Source organism: Scardinius erythrophthalmus, assembly GCF_964197995.2.
Source record: "Scardinius erythrophthalmus genome assembly, chromosome: 12".
Classification (NCBI taxonomy): Eukaryota; Metazoa; Chordata; class Actinopteri; order Cypriniformes; family Leuciscidae; genus Scardinius; species Scardinius erythrophthalmus.
Genome location: NC_138232.1, coordinates 16,176,819 through 16,189,782, shown reverse-complemented (window position 1 = coordinate 16,189,782; position 12,964 = coordinate 16,176,819). Strand labels below are relative to the sequence as shown.

The 12,964-nt window shown below is 39.2% G+C and overlaps 1 protein-coding gene across 2 annotated transcripts in view; it reads right to left on the bottom strand.

The window, feature by feature from the left end:
• Positions 1-801: 801 nt before the first annotated feature.
• The window catches only part of zc3h3 (zinc finger CCCH-type containing 3), a 68,137-nt gene continuing 55,974 nt past the window's right edge, over positions 802-12,964 (bottom strand). For both annotated transcript variants that reach the window (XM_081381006.1, XM_081381007.1), the window contains 3 exons: positions 5,594-5,757; positions 4,223-4,392; positions 802-1,337 (listed from right to left, as the gene is read on the bottom strand). In XM_081381006.1, coding sequence (XP_081237132.1) covers positions 1,267-1,337; positions 4,223-4,392; positions 5,594-5,757 — 405 coding nt within the window. In that variant the 3' untranslated portion in view covers positions 802-1,266. The remainder of the gene's footprint in view (positions 1,338-4,222; positions 4,393-5,593; positions 5,758-12,964) is intronic.

The window sequence follows — 12,964 nt, the reverse complement described above, 5'->3', positions numbered from 1 at the left end:
ATCATGGGCACAGCCTTTATCTCGTTAACACGGCGGCAGGCTTGTCGTGTTCCGCAGCGAGACCCTCGCCACGGTGTATTAATGCCCCCTGTCGTTGCTGCCAGCGACGGTTAACCAGGTTTCCCGTCGCGACCGCCAGTCGTTTGTCACAGAGCACGGAGCACGAGGCCTTGGTTCAATGGAGCATTAATAGTCTGAATATCAGCAGTCTCCGCACAGTGAGGGGCGTTCAAGGGATTACAGCTCCCATCATCCTCTGTGTACCACTGTTTAACACCCAACATCCTAATTACATTACCCGACGGAGAAGAGGGAGAGGAGGAGGAGGAGTGCAAGAGGCAGGCTCATCTACGAACGGATCCTCAATCAAATGCGAATTTTAGGAAAAGACAGGGAGAAGAAAAGGAAAATGACATTGTCAGAAATTAGTTGTGATGGATTTGGTCAGACAGCAGTTAGAGAGGAAAAAGTGAGAGGAGAAGAAAAATGAGTTTTGAAGAGTGTAAGGGGAGGCGTTACGTTTTTTTTCTTTTCCTATAGATTCCTTAAGACTCAATTACAGTGACAGACACACACTCATGAGCGATGTCCTTTACATACACCTGCTTCACAACACATGTCAAGGAATGCCGATACTTTCCACGCTAAACATTGTTATTCAGAAAACAACATGGGAGTGAAGTGGTTTGTGATGATACTTGGTTTAATGCTTTTTCTTCTTTAGTCATGAGTTTAGTCAATCCTGCATTTGGATTCTCACACATGTAGGCAAACGTGCTCACAAATGAAGAGAGATGCATTCGCAGAAATCACAAAGAAATTTTATTAAGAAGTTTTCCATTCTTTGAAAATACATTTTCACAAGCTTACATTCTAAATGATAAAACTAATTCTCCGAACAACAAACCACTACATAAACGCTGTTTTAAAAAACCCTGAGAATAACTTTACACTTTGAAACTAACTCCATTCTCTTGGAATGTTTTTTTTTGCAGAACAGTATTTGATTATAATGCATATATTCAGTTCTGCAATTGTGAATAGTTATGAATATATTCTAAGAAATCAGTATAATCAATTCTTAGAATTTGCATCTTGGAATTCTTGAAACGAAAAGTGATTCTATACCAAAAAATAGCTGTGAACGTCTAATGTACAGAGGTCTTTGTAAACTGTTCAAGAGAAGCGGAGTCAATTTCTTATTTTGAAAATAAAAATTAAGTTAAAAAAAGTTGAATTATTCATTACTGATTAAAACACCCACCATTAGCCCTCCTTTGGCGAGGGTTCTGTTTGTGTTGAAGATAAGAATCGTGGCTTGATATGCAGTGTCTTTCCTGTAACAGAGAGAAGAAAGGAGAAGAAAAATTCCACAAAGAAACACTGTGCGGTGCAAAAGGAAAAGAACAACATGTTATCCGTAAAGGAAGAGTTTATTTCATGTACTCAAGGAAGTGAATTGTGATTGTCTTTTGGTTATACAGCAGTAACTGATGCTAAAAGTATATGAAACTTTGATTCGGAAAAACAAGACAGACAGACAGACAAGAAATAAATAGCACCTGCTACGTAATGACAGGAGTAGCTATCACTTGTTTTTACTGATAGAGGAGTGACACATGAGTGTGTGATTGTCTCAGGGTGAGTGATAGCACATAGACCGAAGGGGAAAGGAGAAGATGCAGGCAGTGATGCATAGATTCTGGGCTAATTTATGCAAAGCGGAGAGAAGTTTGTCTGGACGGCCACAATCTTTAGAGTGAGAGCTACACTGTCATTAGTAACAATTAACTGCTCTTAGTGTGAGTCTGTGTGGCTGGGAACCTCACTGTGGTTGGGAATCAAGAGTTAGTTCTTATTCAAGACCAGCTCCAATTTCTTTAAACACACACACGCACGCGCACGCATTGGGTTCTCATGTTTTATGGAGACATTCCATAGACATAATGATTTTTATACTGTACAAGCTGTATATTCTATTTGCTTACACTAAGGGTTAGTGTAAGCAAATAGAATATACAGCTTGTACAGTATAAAAATCATCACAGAAAGCATTCTGCATTTTTACATTTTCCAAAAACATCACTTGGTATGATTTATAAGCTGGACCAAAAAATTTCCCCACAAGGACAAGGATTTTGTACTTTGCCATCTTTGTGGGGACATTTTGTCCTCACAACGTAGAATTTACCTGGACACACACGCACACAAATCATTTGAATTACTTTCAGTTTAAGTACTGGTTCTGGAGCATCTGTTTACAGCCGATGCAAATAGAAAATTGTAATATGATATTTAAGCATCGGAGCTGCTGTCATAATAATCAGGGATGTTTGCCTCAGAATAGAATGTGTTTTAAATTCCAATTAAATTCCTGTATTTAAATTGAGGCTGCAAACAGGAGGTATGAATTACAATTAGAATTTGATCACAACAAAGAACTCAAATCAATTAATATTTAAAATTAAAATGTATAACTTATTTAACTAGAAAAGTAAAGTTTGTCAAGACTTATTGGTTTGCTTAAAAATTAAACAAATTGAAGGGTTAATAATTTGACAACATACTTCTGAGGATAATGAATGCAGTAAGTATTGTTTGCCAAACATTATCCATGGTTTCGTCTTCAAAATGACCAAGATACATATTAACAGAACCACTAAGGATTCCAGATCGTTGAACTGAATCAGAAAAGTCAAATTCCCTTTGAGAGCAGCAATTGTTCAGTCTGTATGTAGCAGATGATTTCAGGCAACAGGATGAGAAAGTGACATGTGAAAAGCCATGGTGGTCTGGTGGGCACCTGTGCTATTCTGAGACACAGGGCTGCCATCAATGATCCCAACGGGGAACTGATCTGGAACTTGGCATCAGAGAAATAGGAAGTGTGTATGCACAACAAGCACAAATTTGAAATATGAATTAGAAATATACAGACATGACAGAAATAAACTTGCCATCACTCATGAAAGCTTTGAGAATAGAAAGCAAAGATGCATGAACATGAGCTAAAAAAAACAGAGCAAAAATAGAGCAAACTGGAGTTAAACGTTTAAATGTTTACGTATAAAGAAGAGAAAGAGCCAGTGCCATGCTTCAGAATGTCCATGTGACCGAAAACATGCAAGGTCAGAGGTTAATCACAGTGGTTTCTGTTCTGCAGTAACTAATTTAAGAAAGGAAGTGTCAAAGCATGAGAAAGGAGAAAACAAAATTAAGAGAGTTCAAATGGTTTCTTAAAAGTAAGAACCAGTTCATTTCTTGCATGAGTTTGCATAAAGGTAGTATATAAGGTTTGTCTTATTGAGTGTGGAGAGAGAAAGACAGTGTTCCATAGGGTATGGCTGGTGTGTGTGTGTGTATGTGAGGATATAGGGGCCCCTTTCTTCTAATCCTCTATCAGTCAGACTGACATACCAGCTTCAGCTGTGCCTGTCCTTAACAACAAACCTAAATATTAGTAACCCCTCAGTAAGTATTATATACCTCATGTAGTCCGCTCTTAAATAATATCACCCCCCTCGATATTATTAACCCCGTCACTGTGCATTAAATAACACAACTATTCACTCCACACATATTTATTACCTCCTTACTCTTTATATAAACAGTGAGACCAAAAAGTATTTGAACTCTTAAGCCACACATAAAAAGGCTATTAAAAAATAGCCACACACACACACACACACACACACACACACACACACACACACACACACACACACACACACACACACACACACACACACACACACGCATACACACGCATACACACGCACACACACAAATGTTTCATGCAATTTAAACGCATTAGATGCAAAACATCAATCCAAGTGGCATCTACAAAGAAATCATTCAATACCTTTTTCTAACTTTATTTTCCCAGTAACTTCAATTTTTAGTGGGTGTATGAAGTAATTTCCTCTCAGTTTCACATAGGTGTCCCAGCAGGGTAACCACAGGTGTAGTTGTCATCACTATGTGCCTCAATACTTTTTGAACATAATTCTCAATTAAAACCCAATAAACTTATTTTCGTGAATGTTTTGCTATCTTTCTTTAAAGTGCCACTTGGTTACACTTAATTATTTCAACAATATTTGTATATTATGTGTAGCTTAAGTATCTAAATACTTTGTAGGGCCAATGTATGCATCTCATCTACTGTATGTTATTGTTATTATTATTTAAATCTAACCTCCTGTTCACACACAGTACACACCTTTGGCCTGTAAGCCTGCCGCAGGAGGGATCTTTGGGGAATCAGGGTTCTCTGACATGTCAGGAGAGCTGCACAAAGATATGAAGGAGGGCAGCTTCTCAGGACCCGAGGAGGACGAGCCCTCATCTGCCTGTATGGACTCTGTAGACGGAGCCTGAACTTCCTCCGAACTGAAAAGGCAAAACACAAATTATTATAACGAAGAAACAGATTTAATTTGTTTCATTTTATTATATTTTCCAAGGAGTTTATAAATGATCAGCATGCTCGTGGGAGATTTGCATTAGCCGCGTTTCCACCACATGAACTTTACCCAGGAACTAGGGACATTGGGGTGGTACTCGGTGTGTTTCGACTACAGGAACCAGGGCCTAAATGAAGTTCCGGGGTAAAAAAAATAAAAATAAAATCACCCTCAGAAAGAAGTGTACTTTTTCAAAGTTCAGGAACATACGGGGCTGGGACCTGGGTGCTGAACATGCTGATTGGTTGAGTTCACGCAGCATTTTGATTGGTTGACTCCAAGCAGCATTTTTTTTCAACCACCATTTTTAAAAGTTTGTTGCGGTGCGTGCAGTAAGAGTTGTTTGTTATTCAAATCAACAATGGATTTTTAAAAAAATACAAAAGATGGACTAACGATGAGGTTCAGGCTTTATTAAGCTTATATGCAGAGGACGAAATCCAGCGGGAACCGGAGAGTCGCGCACAGTCCTACGTCACCGGACTAAAGGTGACGTCCATTGTGCGATTACTATAAAGATAACAATAAAGGTATATTTCTAAAAATCGTTCTCAATATAAAAGAATAGCAGATTTCACACCACAGCTATCAAGATAACGGCACCGAGAAACGATAGAGTTGGAATAACTTTCAGAATACGCTGACGAAAGATAAAAACACTTACAGCCAATCAGAATCCATCCTGCTGTAACGAGCTCGAGCATTCAAAGTGGCAGACAAGCATACAATTAGAATTAATAGAACGATATCGTCCGCTGGTGTGGGCACTTATACAGTTATTTTTATAGTTATCATTCTAGGTGTGAATGGGCCTTAATATGCATAATCTTCATGGTACTTTAGACCACGATGGAAACACAGACAGCTACAGGTCTGGGGGAAAAAAGTTCCAGGACAAATTGTTCCAGGTAATCTCGGTGGAAACGTGGCTATGGTTATTCAGGTCTCTTCCCTATAAATAACAGTAATATAGTGATGCAAATAATAATAATAATAACAACAATAATAACTTATTTATAACTGTTTGAGTTATAACTACAGTGCAGAAAGTGAAAAGAGAACCCTTATATACAGATGGCAATTAAGAATTGTAAAAGGCCAATGTGGGATTAGTTCCTCTTCCTGACCTCTTTATAATGTCTCTGGTGCGGGCTTTCTTGGCCGGTCCAAAGCTTGTGTTAGAGCCAGTGCGTTTCACACTCTGTCTGTGGTGCAGCTTGCATTTGGATCCACGTGGACACACACCGGTACTGGAGAAGTCAGGACACACCAGCGTGTGTTTCTTCTTACACTGTGGAGAGAGCAGAAAAATCTTTATACCCAGATTCACAGTGGATGTTTTGTGGGTTGGTAATGAACATGTGTGCCACACTCAGTAGGAGTGCACTGAAGTTAGCAAAAGTAAGTGTTTGTGTGTTATCACACATCAGTAGGTGCATGCATCTGGTAAGTGAGAGAAGGTGAGCATGTGTTTGTGTGTGTAAGTGAGAGTAGGTGAGAGTGTCTGTGTGCCTGTGTAATTTGGGCGTAAATTGGTAGCTTCATTCTTCTGGAGACCTGATCCCTCCCACCTGTCAGAGGAGCTAATTATACCCCACTATGGGGTGAGGAGCGCAAGACGCGTGTATAAGTGAGAGAGAGGGGGACTGGGCAAGTGTGGGACAAGTTGCTCCAGAAATAGAGAGAGAGAGAGAGAGAGTGTCTGTATGTGTGTGGGAGTGAAGGGTGGCTGAAGGATCGTGTGTCCGGGAACAGTGTGGACTCCCTGTCACCCCTTGGGGCGGATCGCCCCGAGACGCTCTCCCCCAACAGGGATCAGGTCAGAGCCATAAGTGGCCTAAAATGACCAAATATACAGTTATAACAGTGAAACACCAGATGATCTCATCTTATGGTGCTTAGAAATGAAATTACAGATTTTGTTAGATTAAACCCTCAGGGACAGTTCACACATGAAACATGTTCTTGTAATCCAGCTGTGCTACTTTTTTAATTGTTGCACACATGCATCTGCCTTTTTTCAGTGTATAGCACCACAGGCACCACATTTTTAAAATATTGTGTGAAAAGTAGTTTGCCAAAATGCATCTCAAGACCCTCAGTAAACCCCTATATTAAATGTATCCTGTGGCACATTAGGAGGTCAAGTATAAGCCAGCTATAATGAAAAACAACAAAACAAAACTGAAAACAACAAAAATGAAATCATAATAATAATAAAAATAGTTAGGCTTAACAGGTTGACATTCAAGTCTATGTCTAGATTATGAGATTAAGGAACATAGACTCTATCACTAATTGCAGACATAGTGTGGCTATGGAATTTTTAAGTCCAAGAGGACAGCTTTTGCTATATTTTATATACAGGAAACACTTTTTTTATATAAACACACACAGTCCAGTGTAACTGGATTATCGCACCCAATGAATCTGGGTCTCTAATGCCCCCTAAATCATCCTATAGACAACATCATCACTCACCACACTCATGGCTAATTGGCCCAATTTGCTAAATCCCTTGCCACTTGAATTCAGTCGATTTCAATTCCACCCCATTTCAGAAGAGCATTTGGGACCTTTCTTTTTTTAAACACCCATTTGTTTCTTGTTTGACTGATAACATCCATGTCGCACTTTAATCATTCAAAGGTCCGGTGAAGGCAAATAGAACAAATGTGTAAACTGTGAGAAATTACAAACACTGTAAAGTGGGATAATCTGATCATAAGAATACTGCATATGTAATTCTACCGATTCTGTTTCCATATTTCACGACAATATGAACAATTACTACTGATGTGCTTGATCTTTGAATAATGTTTATGGGAAAAATGTCAAGTTACACATGCCCCCCCCCCCCCCCCCCCAAAAAAAAAAAGTCTACATTTAATTCAAAGTGTCCCTTTTTTCATGATGTTAGTTACCAGTTATCTATTTCAAATAGCTAAATATGAATACCAGGAATTCCCAATCATCAGACAAAAGATAAAGTCATCTTGACGTGTGGCAAAATATTTAGTAAAAATAGAACCAACATCACTGTTCACTAGCTCATAATGTATTCAGTGTAAAGGCCCTTTCACACTGAGCGCAAAACGATTAATTGCCTTCATCTAATTCACGCCTACACGATAGGTGGCGCTGACCGAGAATTAATTTTTCCTCATGTATGTTTCTCATAGGTCTTCCCATTTGGCTTTAACCTTGTCTGCTGCACAACATACAACAGGAAATTTAGATAAATAAAGTTTAGTACTACACAGAAACCATAATCAAGTGCATGTAACGACTTCCGACTGTGATCTAAAGTGGATTTTGATTAAATAATGGGCAGTCGTGCATTATTTGTAGTGTTGTATAATAAATGAAACACTGCACTTGCTTAGAATTTCTCATTTAAGCATTTCTCATTCTTTATTGTTATAAAAATACCCCAAGCCGCATTAAAAACATACAGAGCATATATTGTCGTAACATATTGGCTTCATGTTTCACCTCTAGAAATGTTTCTCTCAGTTTATTTGTGGAACTCAGAACAAGTAAATTAACACAACATCATCATTTGTAAGGGCAGGAGTTATGATCACATAATATGACTGACAGCTCAAGAGAGAATGAGCTCTCTGACTCATAACAGACATGCACAGAAGAAAACAGCACTCTATGCCGTTTCAAGCTCCACAGATTGCATAATTTAGTGGAAAATTAATAGAAATGATCTGAATAAAGAACATGTAAGAATAAATCTGTTCTCAGACACCAATGATAACACTCAACATCAATTATCTTCTCTCTTCCGGAATACTTTTCTTTGGTGTTTGCACAGGTTTTCCAAACAGCACGACCACTCTCACACATTTGTGCAACAGCAGCAGCTCGGCTAAACGCAAATCTAATTGTATGACTTGTTTCATCGCAGGGTGATGGTGCAAAAAAAAAAAAAGACACAATGGTCAGAAAAAAAATCTCGCTTCTACATTCCTGCTCCAAAACACGACCACAACACATCCTTGAAGTGTCAGCAGAGACTGTCAACGACTCTCATGTGAAGGCCTTATCGACACGACAGCCATCGGCACTGATCCTCAACAAACCCGTCTCTATACCGGTGTGATGACTTAGATCTTCAACCAGATGGAACTGGATAATATTCTGAATGTTCCAATCCAATCTGATTTCTGACCTATAATGCTGCCTGAATCATAATCATACACAGTGGGCCCTATTTTAACGATCTAAGCGCATGGTCTAAAGCACAAGTTAGGGTGTGTCCGAATCCACTTTTGCTAGTTTAACAATGGGAAAAATGGTCGGCGTGCCAGGCGCATGGTCTAAAAGGGTTGTCCCTATTATCTTAATGAGTAATGGGTGTGTTTTTGGATTTACATGCGTTAAACCAATCAGAGTCTCATCTCCCATTCCCTTTAAATGCCTGCTGCGCTCGCGCCTTGGCAGATTCGCTATTTGCATGACGGAATTCGATAGTGGAAAGACCAAAGCCATCTCCAGAGTGCAAACGGAACTGCTCGTGCGTGAGGTAAAAGTGCACCACCAGACCATCAACAGGACAAGCTGGATTCCACCATATCTTTATGTACACAATAATAATCTTTTACATTGTAATCCTTTTATTTTAAATATTTGGCATGTTTGTGTGCCGCTGTGCATCCCGGTGTGTTTAATAAGCAGAGAGTATGCGCGTTGTGGAACCCACCTATGGGCGCACATTACTCACGCGCTCTTTAAATAACAGAACAAATATTGCACCTTTGACTTTAGACCAGGTTTCACTTGGTCAATAGCGCAGTCTATTTCTGTTGCCTCAAAATAGCAATGTGCCAACAATGCGCCAGAACACACCTCGTTTTCAGACCAGCATGCCCATGGGCGCACAAATGGGCGCAAATGTATTTGCTATTTAGACAACGTGGCGCGGGACGTGAAAATGATATCTGCGTCGGACTGAAACTAGAAAAAAACACTTGCATCGTGCTTACCACTGCATTACGGCGGGTGTAAGCTAGGGCCCTGTTTGTTAGTTGGCCATATGAGATCTCAGTTTTTTTCCTCCATTCTGTCACCTGAGTTTTTGTTCCTTGCCACTGTCGCCTTTTTCGCCATTGGCTTTTGGCTTGCTTAGTTGGGGACATTTCATTTTAATATTCAACAATATTATTGATCTGCCTGCATTGACACAATTATATGAGAACTGAACTGAGCTGAACGATGACATCATGGCTATATACAGTGGGGAGAACAAGCATTTGATACACTGCCGATTTTGCAGGTTTTCCCACTTACAAAGCATGTAGAAGTCTGTAATTTTTATCATAGGTATTCTTCAACTGTGAGTGACGGAATCTAAAACAAAAATCCAGAAATTCACATTGTATGATTTTTAAGTAATTAATTTGCATTTTATTGCATTACATAAGTATTTGATACATAAAAAAAAAATAACTCAGGTTTGCACACACTGCAGCAGGGATTTTGGCCCACTCCTCCATACAGACCTTCTCCAGATCCTTCAGGTTTCAGGGCTGTCATGGGCAATACGGACCTTCAGCTCCCTCCAAAGATTTTCTATTGGGTTGAGGTCTGGAGACTGGCTAGGCCACTCCAGGACCTTGAGATGCTTCTTACGGAGCCACTCCTTAGTTGCCCTGGCTGTGTGTTTTGGGTTTTATCAAGTGTACCTATGATAAAAATTACAGACCTCTACATGCTTTGTAAGTAGGAAAACCTGCAAAATTGGCAGTGTATCAAATACTTGTTCTCCCCACTGTATGTATATATATATATATATATATATATATATATATATATATATATATATATATATAAATGAACTAAATTAAAAACTGTTTTACAACAAACTTACTTAAGCTGGACTGTGATGCTATTTTCTTCCGGAAATAAACTTTGTTGCATTATTTATCTCTGTAAAGCTGCTTTAAAACAATCTGTATTGTAAAAAGCGCTATATAAATAAAGGTGACTTGACTTGACATTTGTGTCACTTAATTACGCTCAGTGTGCATTTAAGTTGCAAAAAAAAAAAAAAAGGCTTTGCTTTGTTGGGCCCCTATGTCATCGCCAATATGCCGTTTAGGATGGGCCCGGGCTGTTGCAGGGAAATGTACTGGCATCTCCAGGGCATTTATAATTCAACAACATTGATTGCATCCACAGAGTCTACTCTCAGGTGTCAACAGACCATTTGATGCATATTGACCACTAAGATGGCCAGAGCTGGTTGAACCCACCAATTTCAGACTTTTTGGTTGGCTGCTATGCATTCTAAAGTCAGGGTGCACACGTTTTTAATCTTTCAGGCGGAAAAAAGGAGTTTTTCAAGAGTTTTGTCAAGTGTAAAAAAGATTCAGATTTCCTCATTGCTGTCTGTATAATCTTGTGTAGAGCCTCCAGCTCTATTGTTTGCCAGGGCTAACACTTAGCATAGAAGCATAGAAGTATATTATCGTGGAAGCCCTGACAGGTTTGCCTGCATCTTTCATCACATAAAAACCACAAACAACATCCCCTTCTTAAGTGGGAGGAGTTCCTGGCCTGAATAATCCAAAGTCTGGTTTATGAGACCAACTTAAGCCAGACCAACACGGTTAGTCCACTCAAAAATGATTCATCATGTATTCACACTCAAGTCGTTCCAAACCTGCCTGACTTTCTTTCTTCTGCTGAACACAGAAAGAACACTTCTGAAAGAAGAACACTTCTGATAGAAGTGAACACTGAGGTTTTTTTTTCATTCAGTGAAAGGGCAGTTGGGTCCAATATTGTTTTTGGCCTCAATGACTTTCATATGAAGGACAGAATTTGATTTTAAGGAAAACTAACCCTAAAATTTAATTCATATTCCTTTCACGCCCACCAACATTTGATTTATTCCAATTAGTGAAGGCTACAATATGAGAAGTAAGGGTGATATCAATCCAGTGTTGGTTGGGGAAGCTACTCTCAAACTGACTGTCTATGTGCAAAATTGCTACAAATGAAACAATGCAAGAACAAAATGTATGCAACTTAAATTAGATATACAAGAGTAGTCAAAAATGCATGTTAAACTCACAGCACTTGCATTGATGGAGCTCGCAGCATTTACTGTGAATGGAGCCATTCTGAGACGCAAATTATGAGCTGTTTGCGTAAATGCTTCGTTCTGAAGCCCACCGCAACCTTTTTAATTAGACCACAGTTTTCGGTTCGATTGACAGTTGCTTTGCCAAAGCAATGGCTCAAAACACAACGTTAGTGATCTTTTAGGTTCATTACAATACTGTGGTGGGACAGATTAAACTATGATGGGTCATCATAAAATCAGAAATGGACATTTGATATAGAGTGCAATAAAGCAGGTCAATTAATCAGCTTAAAAAGGCTATTATTCACCTGTATTTGCTTGAAGTATTCGACGCAGACAGCATTTTTGGTTTGCATAAATTACATACAAAAGTGTAACCTATACTAGTCAATTCATAAACTTATAAGTTGATTGGCTATTTGGAATCATATTTAATTAGAAGAAAATTACTGATTGGACGGGAAGTGGACACAGTACTAAGAAGGCTCATTAACTTTGATGTTAACGGCTGTGATCCGGGCAAAGAAAACACAAAAGCCCAAATCCTCTCAAACCATGCTCTCTCATACATTTTAATTTACATAAAAGCAGCAAAATAGAGGGAAAAGAGAAGTGTGTGAGAGAAAAAAAGAGAAGTGGATGGAACATCTTTATATCAGTGCAAGTTAACAATTTTCCACTTGATTTAAGAAAGGCTGGGAAGTCTCTGGGGCCTATTAGAAGAGCTTTCTACTGGCCACAAAGCAGAAAGAGTCAGCACATTTTACATTACTGAGACAGTGAGCAAGAAAGAGCGAGAGAGAGACAGAAAGATAGAATGGTGGTGTGAGCTATGATAAAGAGCTGGGAAATGAGAATAGTGACAGAGTGATAGAGGGATGAGAGGAAAGGTAGGAGAATCAAAAGAAGAGTGATCCGGGTGAGGTGTGAATGGATGTGGCCAGCAAACAAAAGAAGAAACGAGACATAAAAACATGGGAAATGGCAGACAGAAAGAGAGAGCAGAAGAAGGGGAAAAAGAACAGAGGGAGGGAGAAATGAAGAGGATGAGAGTGTGCTTTAACCCTTGCTCCGCTGGCGTATCCATTGCTGGCCTCTCGCCTGTACTGCTGTCATCAGCACTTTTTCACGTCCATAATTATGGTGTGCTATCCATCATATCTAAGACAGTGCTTTTGGGACGGCGCAAAATTACAAACCTAAGCACTTCGGCTAATAGAATAAATATTAATATCTCTCTTCTTATATATTCTCATTCTCACCCCAAATATTTAAATGAGCCCTGACAGCAAGAGAATGCATTTGTTTACGATGAAGGGAAAGCAAGGAAGAACAAATGGAGGGGAAAAAAACAGAGCGAGAGACAGACAGAGACAAAGAGAGAAGACGGGAGACG